This window comes from Esox lucius, chromosome 4 (genome assembly GCF_011004845.1).
Source record: "Esox lucius isolate fEsoLuc1 chromosome 4, fEsoLuc1.pri, whole genome shotgun sequence".
Classification (NCBI taxonomy): Eukaryota; Metazoa; Chordata; class Actinopteri; order Esociformes; family Esocidae; genus Esox; species Esox lucius.
The window spans coordinates 17,548,732-17,570,157 of NC_047572.1; the positions used below are offsets into that span (position 1 = coordinate 17,548,732).

Below are 21,426 nucleotides of genomic sequence, written 5' to 3' on the forward strand. Positions count from 1 at the left end.
ACATTGCCATTGTTTTACATTCTTACTCTTTAATGAACAGTTGAACACGCACACAAATGGAGAAAAAAACAAAACAACTGTACATGAACTTCAACACTGAAGTACTACGCTTTTGTACTCCCACTAACATACAGTAGACACAGATTCCTTGCAGCATATTTTGCAGTTGGCTGCATCCTATACACAACACAACAGGACCCCCAATCTGTCAGTCATAGGTAAGTTAGTATTACTGTAGTATAACAGCTTTGAATCGTCAGGGCTGTGGTGTCGTTTGCGGTGTTGTTAACCACTTGCAAATGTCAATGATACCCAGTGTACTGGCTTTAAATGGAATCATATACTTAAACTGTACACAAGGATGTATCAGAAATGGCCTTTCAGAGCAGAATACCAGACAACTGCAGCCCTACCTGCTTAGACCCATCTTGGACATGCACAGAACCGGCCAGACGGAGACACTGCGAACCAAAAACTCTGAAATCAACCTAATTCACAGAACACTAACAATTCCACTAAACACGTTCTGGTTTTAAAATCGCCCGATGCCAACAAAGTCTCTCTTGGAATCTTTAGCCTTCTGGCATGTTGGTGCCCTACGGTTTTCCTGCCCTTGGACTTTCCAGTTATTTCTTCATCTTCATGTCTGCTTCAATAGCACAGCGGCGCCCTCTGGTGCCCCCGTCCTGCAGTGAAGAGGCAGAGTGAGAATTTTCAGGTTAATGGTGACAAGTTAGTCTGACACCAGGTTGGAAACCAAGCGCTGGCTTGTGGTTGACCCGTTAACACAAGACGATCTCTGCTGCCCGCCAGAGGAAAATAAGAAAAACAGATTAAAAGGACGGGGAAAAAACAGAAAATAATTTAAAAAAAAAGAACAATTGACCAGATAAGACATGCAAAGAAGTTGAAGACAACCACTGGATACATAAAAAAAGGCATTTGAAGAGACAAGTGTGAACACGCACGCAAAATATAAGAATAAAATACAGAAGGCCAAAACGTAGAGAAAGATGTCCATGTGTCTGTTAATATGAACAGTGGATGTTTGAGTATGGGGTAGTTAGTGTGAGTAGTCAAGTTATGTTTTATTCATTTGAGGGTAAGATGTTTAGGGTGTGTGCGCGCATGGGTGTGTGTGTCAATGGGAGAGAAAGAGACAGACTGAGAAACAGAGCGTGCGCTTGACTTGACCTGGTGAGTTTTGACCTTTGACCTGAATACTTACAAAGAGAGAGAGAAGGAAAGCGGGAGAGGCCATTGGGACACTGTCCTGTAGGAGGACAAACAGTTACAGTGAGAAAAGAGAACACACACACCCCCCCCACCCCCACACACCCACCCCCACACACCCACAAGCACAGTAAACAACATACAAGTATAGTAAGGCAAACAAGAAAAAAAGTGTAGAAACAGAGAGACAAACATTCACAGTGAAGTCGGAGAAAGTGCAGACACACGCATTCATACAGTCAAGTCAGAGCAGACAGGCAGTAGTGTCGAGGGGGGACAGACCGCAATGTTGTGGGGGGAGAGACACAGACAGTAGTGGGGGACAGACAGAGGCTGCATGCTCCTACAGAGGAACTGAAATGGCGGGGAAGTTAGGAGAGAGGCAAGGCGAGATTATTGGGGCATAAGATGGGAACATAGCCTGTCTGAATTCAATTGTACATATCAGGGATCCTCGTTCTCAATTCTGGACTCTGACGTGTTTGTGTGCCTGCGTACTTGGGCATTTGTGTCCAGCCCTACCTTCTCCACTGGCTCCCCGGGCTTGCGCCCCCCTTCTCGGCCGCGGAGGCTCTTGGTGGAGATGGAGGACTCAGAGGTCTGCATGATGAGCTGAGTGGCTAAGAACTGCTGCACGTGTTCTAGAACATCCCTCTGCATCTCCAGGGCCATGTGGAACACATCGTGGTCAGAGCTATTGTACATCACCGCATTCTGGAACATCAGCATGATGTCACGCTGGAACTCTGCTGTGGTGCGGATCTGACCGGCCTCAATGTTCTTCTTTATGGCAGATAGGTCCATGGGTCTGGAGGTAGAAAGAAGGAGGGAGAGTGTGTCTGGATGTGTGGGTGAGGACCATGTGTGTGTTTTGTATATACATTCATGTGTCGAGTCTTTGTTTTGGAGAGAAAGATTAGTGTAGATTGTTAAAGTAGATTTACGTTTTCATAAACTGCACAGTTTGCTGTAGGGCACTTACCTGTGCACAATGCTGTGATAACCCGGGGCAATGTCATCAGACACTGGCTGCAGGAACACGCTGGCATACCTGTCAGTTAACAACAACCCCTGTCACAGATGAGTCATCTTTCAAAAGTCTGCATTTTCAAAACACAGCCTGTCCATTTATTTTAATCTGCATTCTAAAGAAATATATAGACATATGTGTCTACTTAGTGCTCTAAAGTGGAGGAGAATGGAGTGCCAAATTAATCGCGTTAATTCATTTGTTTGTTTTTATTACACTGCAGTTTTACAGAGTTAACAACAAAACTGATCAATGCTTCAAACAGCATCTAATAAAAAACAAAAAACCAGGCAAGCCTAGTTCAGCCGGCCCGCAATAGAAAGTTCTGATCATTATTCCCCTCTCAAGATTCAAACCCAAGTCACCCATGTGAAAGGCTGTGTCTTTAACCACTACAACACAGAGCTGTACATTTGACAGGTGTCAGTATAGCCTCTTGACATTATAATTTTGTCACACATTAACATCACACCAAGTATTTATGTTTCGTTAGACACCATTAAGCATTGTGTAAAATTAACTAACGTTTCTTATTAAGTTTACCTCCACCACAAATAACATCTATGAACTGTATGACTTTTGCCACTGGCAGTTTTAACAGCTTATTAGCCATTCATGACATTGATACAAAAACTACTGAATCAATATAGGTGACGATAACAGACTTTTTCATCAAATGAAAAGATGAGAGAATCGTGTAGCCAGCGAAGTGTTTGCCCATCCTGAACAAATCCTAATGCACAATTCGAAAATCCACCAGAAAGTCACAATATAACAGTCAACAGTTTTATTTTAGTCTTCCTATAACATAGCTAATGAGGGTTGTAGCCAGCAAAGTTTTTGTCTATCCTGAACAAAACCTCTTTTACCACTGCTAATTAGTCATTTGTGAATGACACTGATACAGTAACTATCAATATAGAGTGGGGAGAACAAGTATTTGATAACCTGCCGATTTTGCAGTTTGACCTACTTACAAGGCATGTAGAGGTCTGTAATTTTTATCATAGGTACACTTCAACTGTGAGAGACAGTTGAACAAAAAAATTCCAGAAAATCACATTGTGTGAGTTTTAATGAATTAATTAGCATTTTATTGTATGACATAAGTATCTGATCACCTACCAACCAGTAAGAATTCCGGCTCTCACAGACCTGTTAGTTACAATGTGATGGAAGAGTACCCATGTTCACAGTTGAAGAGAACCTATGATAAAAATTACAGACTTCTACATGCTTTGTAAGTGGGAAAACCTACAAAATCGGCAGTGTATCAAATACCCACTGTAGGTGACGATAACAGACTTTTTTGTCAAGTGTAAAGAAGAGAGAATCATGTAGCCAGTGATGTGTTAGTCTATTCTGAACAAATCCTAATATCCACCAGAACTGTTTCTTTTAGGCTTCCTATAACTTAGCTACTGTAACTAATGAAGGTTTTGTCTGTCCTGAACAAATCCTAAGACAATGTGTTGGGAGTCGAAAGCAGGACCTGTTGTTCCGTAGCCTGAGTCACTAACCACTACTCTATTTACGACAGACAGAGATATTGGCACTTTAGACAACTTCTTATATTTAAGGACTTGCTGGTTATGTAACTTTTTTCTTTTTACCTTGAGTCGAATGCTACTACACAGTATCAATGTTGACTGGATGTTATTGGGAAGACCTCATCATGATGCTAACCTGTGATTGGCTGCTGCTCTCCAGACCAACATGATGGCTTTTTTCCAGATCTTCTGAGCCTGGACGGCCTCCTGGTCCTCCCCACATATAGAGCTGAGAATTAAAAAGATAAGAGTCAGGATGGATTTAAACGGGTGCAGAAAAAAGGCACCATAGATAACTTACTACTGACACCAACCCTATTTGGAAAAAGCGGTGAAAATGCATCAAGTTGATAGTCTCATTCTGGCAAATATGCAGGTGAAGAGTTGCCATGAATTCAATGCCCAAGGTTGAACACTCACAACTGCGAAGAGGCAGGGCTACTGGCCAGTGAATCAGCTGTGGTGTAGCGTTGGGAGGAGGGGCCATAGCCATCCTCACTCTCACTGGCTGCTGGTTCCACTTCTGAGAGGTAAGGCCCCTCCCCACACTCCTCCTTTATCTCCATCCCTTCCTCAGGATCTCCATCGCTGCCTGCGTCCTCATCCTTCACCTCCTACGCAAACACATACAAGTATAAGATGACCACATCTACCACAGGTAGAACCGTATGGATGAGGGCTTGTCAGTGAAGAGGACAATTACCTTGGATTCTTTCCCTGAACCAGAGCTGTCTTCTGAGTCTAAGCAGGGTGTGTTTAGTTCAGGCTGGGCCCACTCCTCATTCTCACTCTTCACAGCAGCTCTAAGGGCTCCGTCCTCCATTACAACGCCCTCCTCTGTGACCTCACTTCCTCCTAAGCTTTCATCAGCCGCAATATAGGGAGTAACATCTGCCTCTGTTGTCTCTAGCCCCTCACAGTCCTTTGCCTTGCTCTCCTCTGCTTCCAGCCTTCTGGTCTCAGTCCCTAGGACCCCAGGGTCAGCTACTGCCGCGGCCCTGCTCTGAAGTCCCTGAGTGGGGTCCAACTGAACTGCGGGCCCTGGATCTGAGTCCTGGTCCTCCCAGGGGCCTGAGAGTGAGTGTCCAGCAGAGCCCGAGTCCTCACACAGAGACAGAGCAGCCTCCACCGCTGCAGCGTCCAGAACATCCACGGAATCATCCACCTGAGACAGAGATCGTGTTCACCTGTTGGTTTCCTTTCACACGGATCACGCGCTACAACAGGGAAATCCGAGCACTCCTCTTTTCATAATCCCATTCCAATCAACTGAGTGAGTACCTTCTCCTCTATAATGGCGATGATGCCTCCTACTGTCTCCAGGTCCAGCTCATCCCCGATGTAGGAAACATCGACCAGGTCCTCCTCTACAAGTCCTGCCTCCTTCGCTAGCTCCACCACTTCACTCACCTCTGAGCCTGCCTCGCCTATAGAACACACAGGGACGAACGAGAGAGATCTCTCTGTGAATATGAAATACATGCGGTTTCCCCCATTAATAATGACCTTCCCTTTTCTGGGAAGGGGGAGGAAGCTGTGTTTATAGTGGAACGAAGAAGACAAGTGACAGTAGTAACCTGTGTTTGGCGGGGCAGGGCTAGCCTGAGCTGTTGGGGGCGCGACAGTGGTGGGGGACTCTGTATCCATTGGACACGATAACATAGTGGTATCTGATAAAAAGACATTACTTTAACACACACACCAGAGAATACCACACAACACTAAGTGTGCAGAAATACACATTAAATCAAACACAAACAACCAGACCGCAAGTGGGCTGAATGGGCAGATGGGGGTTTTAACCGTTACCCGCAGTGGCAACCTCAAGGCCTGCTGGGATAGCAATGTTTGTAGTTGGAACTCCTCCGTTAGCCAATCCTGTACCAGCAACATCATCCACCACCTGACAGAGTTATTACATCATCAATAGTGCTCTGCTCTCCAAACATTCTACTTCAGGTGTCTTTACTGAGCATCTTGTTTTATCCCACATTACTCAAAACCCATTGTGGTTTTAGCCCTCTTTCAAAAAAACTCTGTGTATATCTCACCAGTCTGGGGCTAACAGACAGCAGGCTGCCTTTCTTCAGCAGCTCTGAGAGAAGAGGGGAGGGAGGAGGCGTGGACTTCTGACTGAGGATCCTCTTCTGTGGAGAGTCATCGGTCAGAGACCCTGTGCTTGCCTCTTTAGGCCCCGCCATTGGAACGTCCGAAGTGGGCAAGAACACTGCCACCCCCTGGGCCTACATGGACAGTGGGAAAAAAGATTCACTGAATACTGAATTAACTGACCACAATACTTCCCATAATAATGATCATCTTTAAATAATGACTTATATATACACATCAAATATTGTGTCTTTGACCTATTTCATGCTTGTCACTTGAAGCGCAAATTATTGCTTAAATACAGAACAGAATGTAAACACTCGTTAGCAACACACATCAATACGGGACACAATAAATTAAAGCTGTGTATTTTATCAACAGGTGCGATGAACCATACATGGCCCCTTCCCTTACCAAATTGGTCCCAGAGGTCTCCTCTGCCTGTGGCATGGCTGTGTCTGGTGGGGGCGTCGGAATGTCTGTTTGTGCTCCCTCCATGCTAGTGGGACTGGCGCCCAGAGGGGAGCGTACAGTGACGCTGGGCACCCGCTTGGGCGTGTTCTTAACTGCCTGTCGAGCTGAGACCAGAAAAGTTTGGGGGTCATCCTCATCATCATCAGCCAAATCATTGGCAAAATCTGTGGTACCCCAATATTTGAATTATTAGCATTTAATAGGCCAAAAGTTACCCATATAGGCTGTCTCTGTGGCCTTTCTCTTAAGATCTGCTTCATCCTCATCCTGTTTCTTTTTCCTGCGAAACAGCCAAACCTTTTAAACAATGAAACACAAACTTCACATCTAAATCTGCTATTGAAATTACACAGCAAGTATGTACACTATAAAACAATCAAACAGAAACCACTGCCGGAATACATGCTATGCCACTTAAGATACAGACAGGCGGAAGGAAAGATAAGCATCTTACTGTAAAATGTCTGTCCACAGCTCCTCTAGACGAGAATCCAGATGTCCTGTCTGGATAAGATCCACCTCCTTCTTCAGCTTCCTGCCCAAACAAATGTAGAGGGTGTAATCTATCATCAATAATGGCTTTGAACAGAGATATTGGCTTACTGAGAGAGATGCACTGAGGGAGAAAGGCAAATAGTGTCAGAACGGGAGTGTGTTTGTGTGTATCGACCTGTATTTGTCCTGTGTGTCTCTCAGTAGTTTCTTCAGCTCCTCTATCCTCTCAGCAGTGAGTCGCCGTACAATTACATCCTCAATGGTCTCCACCACCTCGCCCTTCTCCCCGCGCTTACGCCTGCAACAGCAACGTACACGAGAGACCCGTCAGACTACACCCTATGGGAATGGCCCTGATGACAGCTGGACTGTCGTACGTGCAAAAATACGCCAATAAAGTGGCAATGTGTGTGCGTTTATGCACTCACTTTGGGGCCTCTGTGGTCTCTAACAGCTCAGAGTACTGAGAAGCGCAGTGCTGTGGGGTTAGAAAAACAAAGTTTGGAATTTTGTCTTTTGAAGGTACATTTACTCGAGCATTGGAAATATGGATTTGCATGTCCAGTTTACTTTTATTATCCTGTACATACAACTTAAGAGCCAAAAATATTCACATTCACCAGAACGGACTATTTTAAAATGATTTCCCATTTCATCAAAATGATGTAGGACATCCACACTTCATCCAGGACATTGTTAGTTTGAATTCAGTTTTTATACTGTATTTCTTGGTCCTGTGTATACTAGTTGTCACAACACAAAACACCTGTGAAAACAAACATTTTCTTAACTTTCAACTCTGTGATGAATTGGAGAATTATAGAAACCAAAGGCATGGATGTGTATATTTTTGGCTGATACATGATTCATCATGACACATTTCATGAACTGTTTCCTAATAATTCTAAGTATGATTCTCAGTTTTAATTGGGGAAGAATAATGTCTCCTACCTTCTGAGAGAACCAGTCTGGGGGGCGCCCCAGCTCTGAGAAAGGCTTAATGGCTCTGCTCACTGACACCCTATAATGCAGACAAAGAACCAGGGGGACAATCAAAAGGTGTGAATAATAGATGACATAGAACATTGTTTTAAAGTTAAGTAAAACAGAGAAACAAAATAAACATGTACATGCAGATATTAAGAATGGTGGGATTCAGGAACTATCTAAACCAGCTAAATCATACCAGTTTTGATCTCCGCTCCTCATAACCGACGAGGCAAGGCATAGTTTTTCCCTCAACGACCAAGGCTCCGTTGGCCCAACGGAAAGTATCTTGTGTTCTACATTAAGCCAAAGATATTTTGAAGTTTGTTAGAAACAGCATTGCAATGGACATGACGCTGCGCAGAGGGAACCCAAAATAGGTCAGAGCGTAAATCTAGATAGCAAGCTAATGTATAGCAAATATATAAACTGTACAGAGACAGAAACATACTTGCTGCACAGTTGTTACTATTAAAATAAAACATATACTTGCTACTGATCTTACTATGCCATTAGGGTAAGTGCTCTGTAGTTAAGTATTGTTAGCAATTACACTTGCTATCTTGCTAGCTTGCCAGACACAGGCCGCTAACGTAAATTCAACAAGACGAGACAAACAAGCAATATTAGCTGGATGAAACTAGTGCATGTAGATAGATACCTAGGAAATATTTTACAAAACAAAAACGTTTTGGCAAACGATGTACCTACATTTTAAAGATAACTGACTAATGCAAATACTCACTCCCAACACCACTCGCCATTCCTTTATTGACAACAGTACCTAAGTACTAAGCTTCCGCCGGATTCATTTCAGTGTAGCACACGGATGAAGTACAGACCAGATATTATAGACCTTGTTGCACGCATCATCCACTATTTACATATCCAAACTTTGGCTCTTAAATTGGTTGATCAATTCCTGTTTCTTTCTGATTCATGATGTATTTTGCTGGATATACTTTGCAAATGCAATTTCCGGGAGCATAGACATTTGCGTTGCATTGAACTTCGGATACCCTAAAAGCAATATATATATAACATCCAATCAGAAACTGGGTGACTTCCATTTTGCCTAACCCTGGAAATAGTACTACTGTGAATGCTGTGATATTGGGAATTGGCTCAAATGGTAGTGAGCTCGCTTAGCATGCGAGGGGTAGCGGGATCGATCCCCACACCCACCACTCCTTTGGACATTGGGCTCAGAAAAGAGTTGATCAGTTGTCTTTCCATCTCGTTCACGATGTTTAATGACCACATTTTGCTGTCGCATTGAAAGTTGATGAATCAAAATCAATTGCCTTTCCTTCTCTTTCATAATGTTTGAAATGCACCATCCTGTAGGATTGAAGATTGCATTGTCAGTTACAGGACATCTTATCGCCTGCCGTTTGGGTTTTCTGTGCTGTAGGCGTTCTGGACGTACCGGCTAGCCCTACCTGGGGCATTATCTCAAATAGTAGCGCGCTCCCTTAGCGTGGGAGAAGTAGCGGGATCGGTGCCCGCGTCCTCCACTATTTAGATTTGCGACATTGGCCTCTGAAATTAATTGATCATTTGCTTTGCCTTCTACTTCATGATGTTTGAAAGGCATTTTGCTGTAGCATTGAAAGTGGTGTTGGCTATAAACAGCAATTCTGCGAGCTGCATTCCTATAGACTTTACTGGGCCTTCTCTGGCCTGGTTTATTTCAGAACGAGGAACTTGCTCAAATGGTCAGGTGCTCGCTTGGCAGGTGGGAGGGAGGGGGAGTGATGCCCGCAAAGTTTGCCTCTGAAATGACTTGAACAGATTCCTTTCCTTGTCAATCATGATGTTTGAAATGAGTTTTCCTAGAGCGTTGAAGGCTGCATTGTCAGTTATAGAATGACTTGCTGCCTGCAATTCCGGTTCAGCATTATTTTGGCGTTCTGGACATACCTGTTCTGCAGTCTGGGGGATTAGCTCAAATGGTAGAGCGCTCGCTTAGCATGCGAGAGGTAGCGGGATCGATGCCCGCATCCTCCACTGCTTGAATTTGGGACATTGTCCTCAGAAAAGAATTGAGCAGTTGCCTTCCCTTCTCATTCACAATGTTTGAAAAACACATTTTGCTGTCGCATTGAAAGTTGGGCCTTCTCTGGCCTGGTTTATTTCAGAACGAGGAACTTGCTCAAATGGTCAGGTGCTCGCTTGGCAGGTGGGAGGGAGGGGGAGTGATGCCCGCAAAGTTTGCCTCTGAAATGACTTGAACAGATTCCTTTCCTTGTCAATCATGATGTTTGAAATGAGTTTTCCTAGAGCGTTGAAGGCTGCATTGTCAGTTATAGAATGACTTGCTGCCTGCAATTCCGGTTCAGCATTATTTTGGCGTTCTGGACATACCTGTTCCGCAGTCTGGGGGATTAGCTCAAATGGTAGAGCGCTCGCTTAGCATGCGAGAGGTAGCGGGATCGATGCCCGCATCCTCCACTGCTTGAATTTGGGACATTGTCCTCAGAAAAGAATTGAGCAGTTGCCTTCCCTTCTCTTTCACAATGTTCGAAAAACACATTTTGCTGTCGCATTGAAAGTTGATGAATCAAAATCAATTGCCTTTCCTTCTCTTTCATAATGTTTGAAATGCACCATCCTGTAGGATTGAAGATTGCATTGTCAGTTACAGGACATCTTATCGCCTGCCGTTTGGGTTTTCTGTGCTGTAGGCGTTCTGGACGTACCGGCTAGCCCGACCTGGGGCATTATCTCAAATAGTAGCGCGCTCCCTTAGCGTGGGAGAAGTAGCGGGATCGGTGCCCGCGTCCTCCACTATTTAGATTTGCGACATTGGCCTCTGAAATTAATTGATCATTTGCTTTGCCTTCTACTTCATGATGTTTGAAAGGCATTTTGCTGTAGCATTGAAAGTGGTGTTGGCTATAAACAGCAATTCTGCGAGCTGCATTCCTATAGACTTTACTGGGCCTTCTCTGGCCTGGTTTATTTCAGAACGAGGAACTTGCTCAAATGGTCAGGTGCTCGCTTGGCAGGCGGGAGGGAGGGGGAGTGATGCCCGCAAAGTTTGCCTCTGAAATGACTTGAACAGATTCCTTTCCTGGTCAATCATGATGTTTGAAATGAGTTTTCCTAGAGCGTTGAAGGCTGCATTGTCAGTTATAGAATGACTTGCTGCCTGCAATTCCGGTTCAGCATTATTTTGGCGTTCTGGACATACCTGTTCTGCAGTCTGGGGGATTAGCTCAAATGGTAGAGCGCTCGCTTAGCATGCGAGAGGTAGCGGCATCGATGCCCGCATCCTCCACTGCTTGAATTTGGGACATTGTCCTCAGAAAAGAATTGAGCAGTTGCCTTCCCTTCTCATTCACAATGTTTGAAAAACACATTTTGCTGTCGCATTGAAAGTTTATGAATCAAAATCAATTGCCTTTCCTTCTCTTTCATAATGTTTGAAATGCACCATCCTGTAGGATTGAAGATTGCATTGTCAGTTACAGGACATCTTATCGCCTGCCGTTTGGGTTTTCTGTGCTGTAGGCGTTCTGGACGTACCGGCTAGCCCTACCTGGGGCATTATCTCAAATAGTAGCGCGCTCCCTTAGCGTGGGAGAAGTAGCGGGATCGGTGCCCGCGTCCTCCACTATTTAGATTTGCGACATTGGCCTCTGAAATTAATTGATCATTTGCTTTGCCTTCTACTTCATGATGTTTGAAAGGCATTTTGCTGTAGCATTGAAAGTGGTGTTGGCTATAAACAGCAATTCTGCGAGCTGCATTCCTATAGACTTTACTGGGCCTTCTCTGGCCTGGTTTATTTCAGAACGAGGAACTTGCTCAAATGGTCAGGTGCTCGCTTGGCAGGTGGGAGGGAGGGGGAGTGATGCCCGCAAAGTTTGCCTCTGAAATGACTTGAACAGATTCCTTTCCTTGTCAATCATGATGTTTGAAATGAGTTTTCCTAGAGCGTTGAAGGCTGCATTGTCAGTTATAGAATGACTTGCTGCCTGCAATTCCGGTTCAGCATTATTTTGGCGTTCTGGACATACCTGTTCCGCAGTCTGGGGGATTAGCTCAAATGGTAGAGCGCTCGCTTAGCATGCGAGAGGTAGCGGGATCGATGCCCGCATCCTCCACTGCTTGAATTTGGGACATTGTCCTCAGAAAAGAATTGAGCAGTTGCCTTCCCTTCTCATTCACAATGTTTGAAAAACACATTTTGCTGTCGCATTGAAAGTTGGGCCTTCTCTGGCCTGGTTTATTTCAGAACGAGGAACTTGCTCAAATGGTCAGGTGCTCGCTTGGCAGGCGGGAGGGAGGGGGAGTGATGCCCGCAAAGTTTGCCTCTGAAATGACTTGAACAGATTCCTTTCCTTGTCAATCATGATGTTTGAAATGAGTTTTCCTAGAGCGTTGAAGGCTGCATTGTCAGTTATAGAATGACTTGCTGCCTGCAATTCCGGTTCAGCATTATTTTGGCGTTCTGGACATACCTGTTCTGCAGTCTGGGGGATTAGCTCAAATGGTAGAGCGCTCGCTTAGCATGCGAGAGGTAGCGGGATCGATGCCCGCATCCTCCACTGCTTGAATTTGGGACATTGTCCTCAGAAAAGAATTGAGCAGTTGCCTTCCCTTCTCATTCACAATGTTCGAAAAACACATTTTGCTGTCGCATTGAAAGTTGATGAATCAAAATCAATTGCCTTTCCTTCTCTTTCATAATGTTTGAAATGCACCATCCTGTAGGATTGAAGATTGCATTGTCAGTTACAGGACATCTTATCGCCTGCCGTTTGGGTTTTCTGTGCTGTAGGCGTTCTGGACGTACCGGCTAGCCCTACCTGGGGCATTATCTCAAATAGTAGCGCGCTCCCTTAGCGTGGGAGAAGTAGCGGGATCGGTGCCCGCGTCCTCCACTATTTAGATTTGCGACATTGGCCTCTGAAATTAATTGATCATTTGCTTTGCCTTCTACTTCATGATGTTTGAAAGGCATTTTGCTGTAGCATTGAAAGTGGTGTTGGCTATAAACAGCAATTCTGCGAGCTGCATTCCTATAGACTTTACTGGGCCTTCTCTGGCCTGGTTTATTTCAGAACGAGGAACTTGCTCAAATGGTCAGGTGCTCGCTTGGCAGGTGGGAGGGAGGGGGAGTGATGCCCGCAAAGTTTGCCTCTGAAATGACTTGAACAGATTCCTTTCCTTGTCAATCATGATGTTTGAAATGAGTTTTCCTAGAGCGTTGAAGGCTGCATTGTCAGTTATAGAATGACTTGCTGCCTGCAATTCCGGTTCAGCATTATTTTGGCGTTCTGGACATACCTGTTCCGCAGTCTGGGGGATTAGCTCAAATGGTAGAGCGCTCGCTTAGCATGCGAGAGGTAGCGGGATCGATGCCCGCATCCTCCACTGCTTGAATTTGGGACATTGTCCTCAGAAAAGAATTGAGCAGTTGCCTTCCCTTCTCATTCACAATGTTTGAAAAACACATTTTGCTGTCGCATTGAAAGTTGGGCCTTCTCTGGCCTGGTTTATTTCAGAACGAGGAACTTGCTCAAATGGTCAGGTGCTCGCTTGGCAGGTGGGAGGGAGGGGGAGTGATGCCCGCAAAGTTTGCCTCTGAAATGACTTGAACAGATTCCTTTCCTTGTCAATCATGATGTTTGAAATGAGTTTTCCTAGAGCGTTGAAGGCTGCATTGTCAGTTATAGAATGACTTGCTGCCTGCAATTCCGGTTCAGCATTATTTTGGCGTTCTGGACATACCTGTTCCGCAGTCTGGGGGATTAGCTCAAATGGTAGAGCGCTCGCTTAGCATGCGAGAGGTAGCGGGATCGATGCCCGCATCCTCCACTGCTTGAATTTGGGACATTGTCCTCAGAAAAGAATTGAGCAGTTGCCTTCCCTTCTCTTTCACAATGTTCGAAAAACACATTTTGCTGTCGCATTGAAAGTTGATGAATCAAAATCAATTGCCTTTCCTTCTCTTTCATAATGTTTGAAATGCACCATCCTGTAGGATTGAAGATTGCATTGTCAGTTACAGGACATCTTATCGCCTGCCGTTTGGGTTTTCTGCGCTGTAGGCGTTCTGGACGTACCGGCTAGCCCGACCTGGGGCATTATCTCAAATAGTAGCGCGCTCCCTTAGCGTGGGAGAAGTAGCGGGATCGGTGCCCGCGTCCTCCACTATTTAGATTTGCGACATTGGCCTCTGAAATTAATTGATCATTTGCTTTGCCTTCTACTTCATGATGTTTGAAAGGCATTTTGCTGTAGCATTGAAAGTGGTGTTGGCTATAAACAGCAATTCTGCGAGCTGCATTCCTATAGACTTTACTGGGCCTTCTCTGGCCTGGTTTATTTCAGAACGAGGAACTTGCTCAAATGGTCAGGTGCTCGCTTGGCAGGCGGGAGGGAGGGGGAGTGATGCCCGCAAAGTTTGCCTCTGAAATGACTTGAACAGATTCCTTTCCTTGTCAATCATGATGTTTGAAATGAGTTTTCCTAGAGCGTTGAAGGCTGCATTGTCAGTTATAGAATGACTTGCTGCCTGCAATTCCGGTTCAGCATTATTTTGGCGTTCTGGACATACCTGTTCCGCAGTCTGGGGGATTAGCTCAAATGGTAGAGCGCTCGCTTAGCATGCGAGAGGTAGCGGGATCGATGCCCGCATCCTCCACTGCTTGAATTTGGGACATTGTCCTCAGAAAAGAATTGAGCAGTTGCCTTCCCTTCTCATTCACAATGTTTGAAAAACACATTTTGCTGTCGCATTGAAAGTTGATGAATCAAAATCAATTGCCTTTCCTTCTCTTTCATAATGTTTGAAATGCACCATCCTGTAGGATTGAAGATTGCATTGTCAGTTACAGGACATCTTATCGCCTGCCGTTTGGGTTTTCTGTGCTGTAGGCGTTCTGGACGTACCGGCTAGCCCTACCTGGGGCATTATCTCAAATAGTAGCTCGCTCCCTTAGCGTGGGAGAAGTAGCGGGATCGGTGCCCGCGTCCTCCACTATTTAGATTTGCGACATTGGCCTCTGAAATTAATTGATCATTTGCTTTGCCTTCTACTTCATGATGTTTGAAAGGCATTTTGCTGTAGCATTGAAAGTGGTGTTGGCTATAAACAGCAATTCTGCGAGCTGCATTCCTATAGACTTTACTGGGCCTTCTCTGGCCTGGTTTATTTCAGAACGAGGAACTTGCTCAAATGGTCAGGTGCTCGCTTGGCAGGTGGGAGGGAGGGGGAGTGATGCCCGCAAAGTTTGCCTCTGAAATGACTTGAACAGATTCCTTTCCTTGTCAATCATGATGTTTGAAATGAGTTTTCCTAGAGCGTTGAAGGCTGCATTGTCAGTTATAGAATGACTTGCTGCCTGCAATTCCGGTTCAGCATTATTTTGGCGTTCTGGACATACCTGTTCCGCAGTCTGGGGGATTAGCTCAAATGGTAGAGCGCTCGCTTAGCATGCGAGAGGTAGCGGGATCGATGCCCGCATCCTCCACTGCTTGAATTTGGGACATTGTCCTCAGAAAAGAATTGAGCAGTTGCCTTCCCTTCTCATTCACAATGTTTGAAAAACACATTTTGCTGTCGCATTGAAAGTTGGGCCTTCTCTGGCCTGGTTTATTTCAGAACGAGGAACTTGCTCAAATGGTCAGGTGCTCGCTTGGCAGGTGGGAGGGAGGGGGAGTGATGCCCGCAAAGTTTGCCTCTGAAATGACTTGAACAGATTCCTTTCCTTGTCAATCATGATGTTTGAAATGAGTTTTCCTAGAGCGTTGAAGGCTGCATTGTCAGTTATAGAATGACTTGCTGCCTGCAATTCCGGTTCAGCATTATTTTGGCGTTCTGGACATACCTGTTCCGCAGTCTGGGGGATTAGCTCAAATGGTAGAGCGCTCGCTTAGCATGCGAGAGGTAGCGGGATCGATGCCCGCATCCTCCACTGCTTGAATTTGGGACATTGTCCTCAGAAAAGAATTGAGCAGTTGCCTTCCCTTCTCTTTCACAATGTTCGAAAAACACATTTTGCTGTCGCATTGAAAGTTGATGAATCAAAATCAATTGCCTTTCCTTCTCTTTCATAATGTTTGAAATGCACCATCCTGTAGGATTGAAGATTGCATTGTCAGTTACAGGACATCTTATCGCCTGCCGTTTGGGTTTTCTGCGCTGTAGGCGTTCTGGACGTACCGGCTAGCCCGACCTGGGGCATTATCTCAAATAGTAGCGCGCTCCCTTAGCGTGGGAGAAGTAGCGGGATCGGTGCCCGCGTCCTCCACTATTTAGATTTGCGACATTGGCCTCTGAAATTAATTGATCATTTGCTTTGCCTTCTACTTCATGATGTTTGAAAGGCATTTTGCTGTAGCATTGAAAGTGGTGTTGGCTATAAACAGCAATTCTGCGAGCTGCATTCCTATAGACTTTACTGGGCCTTCTCTGGCCTGGTTTATTTCAGAACGAGGAACTTGCTCAAATGGTCAGGTGCTCGCTTGGCAGGCGGGAGGGAGGGGGAGTGATGCCCGCAAAGTTTGCCTCTGAAATGACTTGAACAGATTCCTTTCCTTGTCAATCATGATGTTTGAAATGAGTTTTCCTAGAGCGTTGAAGGCTGCATTGTCAGTTATAGAATGACTTGCTGCCTGCAATTCCGGTTCAGCATTATTTTGGCGTTCTGGACATACCTGTTCCGCAGTCTGGGGGATTAGCTCAAATGGTAGAGCGCTCGCTTAGCATGCGAGAGGTAGCGGGATCGATGCCCGCATCCTCCACTGCTTGAATTTGGGACATTGTCCTCAGAAAAGAATTGAGCAGTTGCCTTCCCTTCTCATTCACAATGTTTGAAAAACACATTTTGCTGTCGCATTGAAAGTTGATGAATCAAAATCAATTGCCTTTCCTTCTCTTTCATAATGTTTGAAATGCACCATCCTGTAGGATTGAAGATTGCATTGTCAGTTACAGGACATCTTATCGCCTGCCGTTTGGGTTTTCTGTGCTGTAGGCGTTCTGGACGTACCGGCTAGCCCTACCTGGGGCATTATCTCAAATAGTAGCGCGCTCCCTTAGCGTGGGAGAAGTAGCGGGATCGGTGCCCGCGTCCTCCACTATTTAGATTTGCGACATTGGCCTCTGAAATTAATTGATCATTTGCTTTGCCTTCTACTTCATGATGTTTGAAAGGCATTTTGCTGTAGCATTGAAAGTGGTGTTGGCTATAAACAGCAATTCTGCGAGCTGCATTCCTATAGACTTTACTGGGCCTTCTCTGGCCTGGTTTATTTCAGAACGAGGAACTTGCTCAAATGGTCAGGTGCTCGCTTGGCAGGTGGGAGGGAGGGGGAGTGATGCCCGCAAAGTTTGCCTCTGAAATGACTTGAACAGATTCCTTTCCTTGTCAATCATGATGTTTGAAATGAGTTTTCCTAGAGCGTTGAAGGCTGCATTGTCAGTTATAGAATGACTTGCTGCCTGCAATTCCGGTTCAGCATTATTTTGGCGTTCTGGACATACCTGTTCCGCAGTCTGGGGGATTAGCTCAAATGGTAGAGCGCTCGCTTAGCATGCGAGAGGTAGCGGGATCGATGCCCGCATCCTCCACTGCTTGAATTTGGGACATTGTCCTCAGAAAAGAATTGAGCAGTTGCCTTCCCTTCTCATTCACAATGTTTGAAAAACACATTTTGCTGTCGCATTGAAAGTTGGGCCTTCTCTGGCCTGGTTTATTTCAGAACGAGGAACTTGCTCAAATGGTCAGGTGCTCGCTTGGCAGGTGGGAGGGAGGGGGAGTGATGCCCGCAAAGTTTGCCTCTGAAATGACTTGAACAGATTCCTTTCCTTGTCAATCATGATGTTTGAAATGAGTTTTCCTAGAGCGTTGAAGGCTGCATTGTCAGTTATAGAATGACTTGCTGCCTGCAATTCCGGTTCAGCATTATTTTGGCGTTCTGGACATACCTGTTCCGCAGTCTGGGGGATTAGCTCAAATGGTAGAGCGCTCGCTTAGCATGCGAGAGGTAGCGGGATCGATGCCCGCATCCTCCACTGCTTGAATTTGGGACATTGTCCTCAGAAAAGAATTGAGCAGTTGCCTTCCCTTCTCATTCACAATGTTCGAAAAACACATTTTGCTGTCGCATTGAAAGTTGATGAATCAAAATCAATTGCCTTTCCTTCTCTTTCATAATGTTTGAAATGCACCATCCTGTAGGATTGAAGATTGCATTGTCAGTTACAGGACATCTTATCGCCTGCCGTTTGGGTTTTCTGTGCTGTAGGCGTTCTGGACGTACCGGCTAGCCCTACCTGGGGCATTATCTCAAATAGTAGCGCGCTCCCTTAGCGTGGGAGAAGTAGCGGGATCGGTGCCCGCGTCCTCCACTATTTAGATTTGCGACATTGGCCTCTGAAATTAATTGATCATTTGCTTTGCCTTCTACTTCATGATGTTTGAAAGGCATTTTGCTGTAGCATTGAAAGTGGTGTTGGCTATAAACAGCAATTCTGCGAGCTGCATTCCTATAGACTTTACTGGGCCTTCTCTGGCCTGGTTTATTTCAGAACGAGGAACTTGCTCAAATGGTCAGGTGCTCGCTTGGCAGGTGGGAGGGAGGGGGAGTGATGCCCGCAAAGTTTGCCTCTGAAATGACTTGAACAGATTCCTTTCCTTGTCAATCATGATGTTTGAAATGAGTTTTCCTAGAGCGTTGAAGGCTGCATTGTCAGTTATAGAATGACTTGCTGCCTGCAATTCCGGTTCAGCATTATTTTGGCGTTCTGGACATACCTGTTCCGCAGTCTGGGGGATTAGCTCAAATGGTAGAGCGCTCGCTTAGCATGCGAGAGGTAGCGGGATCGATGCCCGCATCCTCCACTGCTTGAATTTGGGACATTGTCCTCAGAAAAGAATTGAGCAGTTGCCTTCCCTTCTCATTCACAATGTTTGAAAAACACATTTTGCTGTCGCATTGAAAGTTGGGCCTTCTCTGGCCTGGTTTATTTCAGAACGAGGAACTTGCTCAAATTGTCAGGTGCTCGCTTGGCAGGTGGGAGGGAGGGGGAGTGATGCCCGCAAAGTTTGCCTCTGAAATGACTTGAACAGATTCCTTTCCTTGTCAATCATGATGTTTGAAATGAGTTTTCCTAGAGCGTTGAAGGCTGCATTGTCAGTTATAGAATGACTTGCTGCCTGCAATTCCGGTTCAGCATTATTTTGGCGTTCTGGACATACCTGTTCCGCAGTCTGGGGGATTAGCTCAAATGGTAGAGCGCTCGCTTAGCATGCGAGAGGTAGCGGGATCGATGCCCGCATCCTCCACTGCTTGAATTTGGGACATTGTCCTCAGAAAAGAATTGAGCAGTTGCCTTCCCTTCTCTTTCACAATGTTCGAAAAACACATTTTGCTGTCGCATTGAAAGTTGATGAATCAAAATCAATTGCCTTTCCTTCTCTTTCATAATGTTTGAAATGCACCATCCTGTAGGATTGAAGATTGCATTGTCAGTTACAGGACATCTTATCGCCTGCCGTTTGGGTTTTCTGCGCTGTAGGCGTTCTGGACGTACCGGCTAGCCCGACCTGGGGCATTATCTCAAATAGTAGCGCGCTCCCTTAGCGTGGGAGAAGTAGCGGGATCGGTGCCCGCGTCCTCCACTATTTAGATTTGCGACATTGGCCTCTGAAATTAATTGATCATTTGCTTTGCCTTCTACTTCATGATGTTTGAAAGGCATTTTGCTGTAGCATTGAAAGTGGTGTTGGCTATAAACAGCAATTCTGCGAGCTGCATTCCTATAGACTTTACTGGGCCTTCTCTGGCCTGGTTTATTTCAGAACGAGGAACTTGCTCAAATGGTCAGGTGCTCGCTTGGCAGGTGGGAGGGAGGGGGAGTGATGCCCGCAAAGTTTGCCTCTGAAATGACTTGAACAGATTCCTTTCCTTGTCAATCATGATGTTTGAAATGAGTTTTCCTAGAGCGTTGAAGGCTGCATTGTCAGTTATAGAATGACTTGCTGCCTGCAATTCCGGTTCAGCATTATTTTGGCGTTCTGGACATACCTGTTCCGCAGTCTGGGGTATTAGCTCAAATGGTAGAGCGCTCGCTTAGCATGCGAGAGGTAGCGGGATCGATGCCCGCATCCTCCACTGCTTGAATTTGGGACATTGTCCTCAGAAAAGAATTGAGCAGTTGCCTTCCCTTCTCTTTCACAATGTTCGAAAAACACATTTTGCTGTCGCATTGAAAGTTGATGAATCAAAATCAATTGCCTTTCCTTCTCTTTCATAATGTTTGAAATGCACCATCCTGTAGGATTGAAGATTGCATTGTCAGTTACAGGACATCTTATCGCCTGCCGTTTGGGTTTTCTGCGCTGTAGGCGTTCTGGACGTACCGGCTAGCCCGACCTGGGGCATTATCTCAAATAGTAGCGCGCTCCCTTAGCGTGGGAGAAGTAGCGGGATCGGTGCCCGCGTCCTCCACTATTTAGATTTGCGACATTGGCCTCTGAAATTAATTGATCATTTGCTTTGCCTTCTACTTCATGATGTTTGAAAGGCATTTTGCTGTAGCATTGAAAGTGGTGTTGGCTATAAACAGCAATTCTGCGAGCTGCATTCCTATAGACTTTACTGGGCCTTCTCTGGCCTGGTTTATTTCAGAACGAGGAACTTGCTCAAATGGTCAGGTGCTCGCTTGGCAGGTGGGAGGGAGGGGGAGTGATGCCCGCAAAGTTTGCCTCTGAAATGACTTGAACAGATTCCTTTCCTTGTCAATCATGATGTTTGAAATGAGTTTTCCTAGAGCGTTGAAGGCTGCATTGTCAGTTATAGAATGACTTGCTGCCTGCAATTCCGGTTCAGCATTATTTTGGCGTTCTGGACATACCTGTTCCGCAGTCTGGGGGATTAGCTCAAATGGTAGAGCGCTCGCTTAGCATGCGAGAGGTAGCGGGATCGATGCCCGCATCCTCCACTGCTTGAATTTGGGACATTGTCCTCAGAAAAGAATTGAGCAGTTGCCTTCCCTTCTCATTCACAATGTTTGAAAAACACATTTTGCTGTCGCATTGAAAGTTGATGAATCAAAATCAATTGCCTTTCCTTCTCTTTCATAATGTTTGAAATGCACCATCCTGTAGGATTGAAGATTGCATTGTCAGTTACAGGACATCTTATCGCCTGCCGTTTGGGTTTTCTGTGCTGTAGGCGTTCTGGACGTACCGGCTAGCCCTACCTGGGGCATTATCTCAAATAGTAGCGCGCTCCCTTAGCGTGGGAGAAGTAGCGGGATCGGTGCCCGCGTCCTCCACTATTTAGATTTGCGACATTGGCCTCTGAAATTAATTGATCATTTGCTTTGCCTTCTACTTCATGATGTTTGAAAGGCATTTTGCTGTAGCATTGAAAGTGGTGTTGGCTATAAACAGCAATTCTGCGAGCTGCATTCCTATAGACTTTACTGGGCCTTCTCTGGCCTGGTTTATTTCAGAACGAGGAACTTGCTCAAATGGTCAGGTGCTCGCTTGGCAGGTGGGAGGGAGGGGGAGTGATGCCCGC

At 45.5% G+C, this 21,426-nt stretch overlaps 1 protein-coding gene and 15 non-coding genes across 17 annotated transcripts; 15 read left to right on the plus strand and 1 right to left on the minus strand.

Moving 5' to 3' along the window:
* Positions 1-9: 9 nt before the first annotated feature.
* On the minus strand, positions 10-8,735 carry LOC105026751 (bromodomain containing 8). 2 transcript variants are annotated; one of them, XM_010898414.3, is made up of 19 exons: positions 8,624-8,735; positions 8,078-8,174; positions 7,843-7,912; positions 7,320-7,369; positions 7,067-7,189; positions 6,851-6,931; positions 6,612-6,676; positions 6,337-6,500; positions 5,865-6,056; positions 5,623-5,716; positions 5,391-5,483; positions 5,095-5,240; positions 4,517-4,978; positions 4,234-4,427; positions 3,950-4,042; positions 2,216-2,284; positions 1,756-2,041; positions 1,229-1,273; positions 10-686 (listed from the first exon to the last, which is right to left on the minus strand). In XM_010898414.3, the coding sequence occupies exons 1-19, from the start codon at positions 8,640-8,642 to the stop codon at positions 627-629; spliced, it is 2,403 nt and encodes an 800-aa protein (XP_010896716.1). In that variant the 5' UTR covers positions 8,643-8,735; the 3' UTR covers positions 10-626. The 2 variants fall into 2 exon arrangements, with proteins under 2 accessions (XP_010896716.1, XP_010896717.1); XM_010898415.4 differs by lacking the exon at positions 1,229-1,273.
* Positions 8,736-9,815: 1,080 nt separating this feature from the next.
* On the plus strand, positions 9,816-9,888 carry trnaa-agc. The gene has a single exon. It is a non-coding gene; the product is annotated as a tRNA-Ala (tRNA).
* A 371-nt stretch (positions 9,889-10,259) lies between these two features.
* On the plus strand, positions 10,260-10,332 carry trnaa-agc. The gene has a single exon. It is a non-coding gene; the product is annotated as a tRNA-Ala (tRNA).
* Positions 10,333-11,917: 1,585 nt separating this feature from the next.
* trnaa-agc lies at positions 11,918-11,990 on the plus strand. The gene has a single exon. It is a non-coding gene; the product is annotated as a tRNA-Ala (tRNA).
* Positions 11,991-12,361: 371 nt separating this feature from the next.
* On the plus strand, positions 12,362-12,434 carry trnaa-agc. The gene has a single exon. It is a non-coding gene; the product is annotated as a tRNA-Ala (tRNA).
* Positions 12,435-13,190: 756 nt separating this feature from the next.
* trnaa-agc lies at positions 13,191-13,263 on the plus strand. The gene has a single exon. It is a non-coding gene; the product is annotated as a tRNA-Ala (tRNA).
* Positions 13,264-13,634: 371 nt separating this feature from the next.
* trnaa-agc lies at positions 13,635-13,707 on the plus strand. The gene has a single exon. It is a non-coding gene; the product is annotated as a tRNA-Ala (tRNA).
* A 756-nt stretch (positions 13,708-14,463) lies between these two features.
* trnaa-agc lies at positions 14,464-14,536 on the plus strand. The gene has a single exon. It is a non-coding gene; the product is annotated as a tRNA-Ala (tRNA).
* Positions 14,537-15,292: 756 nt separating this feature from the next.
* On the plus strand, positions 15,293-15,365 carry trnaa-agc. The gene has a single exon. It is a non-coding gene; the product is annotated as a tRNA-Ala (tRNA).
* Positions 15,366-15,736: 371 nt separating this feature from the next.
* Positions 15,737-15,809, plus strand: trnaa-agc. The gene has a single exon. It is a non-coding gene; the product is annotated as a tRNA-Ala (tRNA).
* Positions 15,810-16,565: 756 nt separating this feature from the next.
* trnaa-agc lies at positions 16,566-16,638 on the plus strand. The gene has a single exon. It is a non-coding gene; the product is annotated as a tRNA-Ala (tRNA).
* Positions 16,639-17,394: 756 nt separating this feature from the next.
* trnaa-agc lies at positions 17,395-17,467 on the plus strand. Its single transcript has one exon. It is a non-coding gene; the product is annotated as a tRNA-Ala (tRNA).
* Positions 17,468-17,838: 371 nt separating this feature from the next.
* trnaa-agc lies at positions 17,839-17,911 on the plus strand. Its single transcript has one exon. It is a non-coding gene; the product is annotated as a tRNA-Ala (tRNA).
* A 756-nt stretch (positions 17,912-18,667) lies between these two features.
* On the plus strand, positions 18,668-18,740 carry trnaa-agc. The gene has a single exon. It is a non-coding gene; the product is annotated as a tRNA-Ala (tRNA).
* A 371-nt stretch (positions 18,741-19,111) lies between these two features.
* Positions 19,112-19,184, plus strand: trnaa-agc. Its single transcript has one exon. It is a non-coding gene; the product is annotated as a tRNA-Ala (tRNA).
* Positions 19,185-20,769: 1,585 nt separating this feature from the next.
* trnaa-agc lies at positions 20,770-20,842 on the plus strand. Its single transcript has one exon. It is a non-coding gene; the product is annotated as a tRNA-Ala (tRNA).
* The last annotated feature ends 584 nt before the right edge of the window (positions 20,843-21,426 follow it).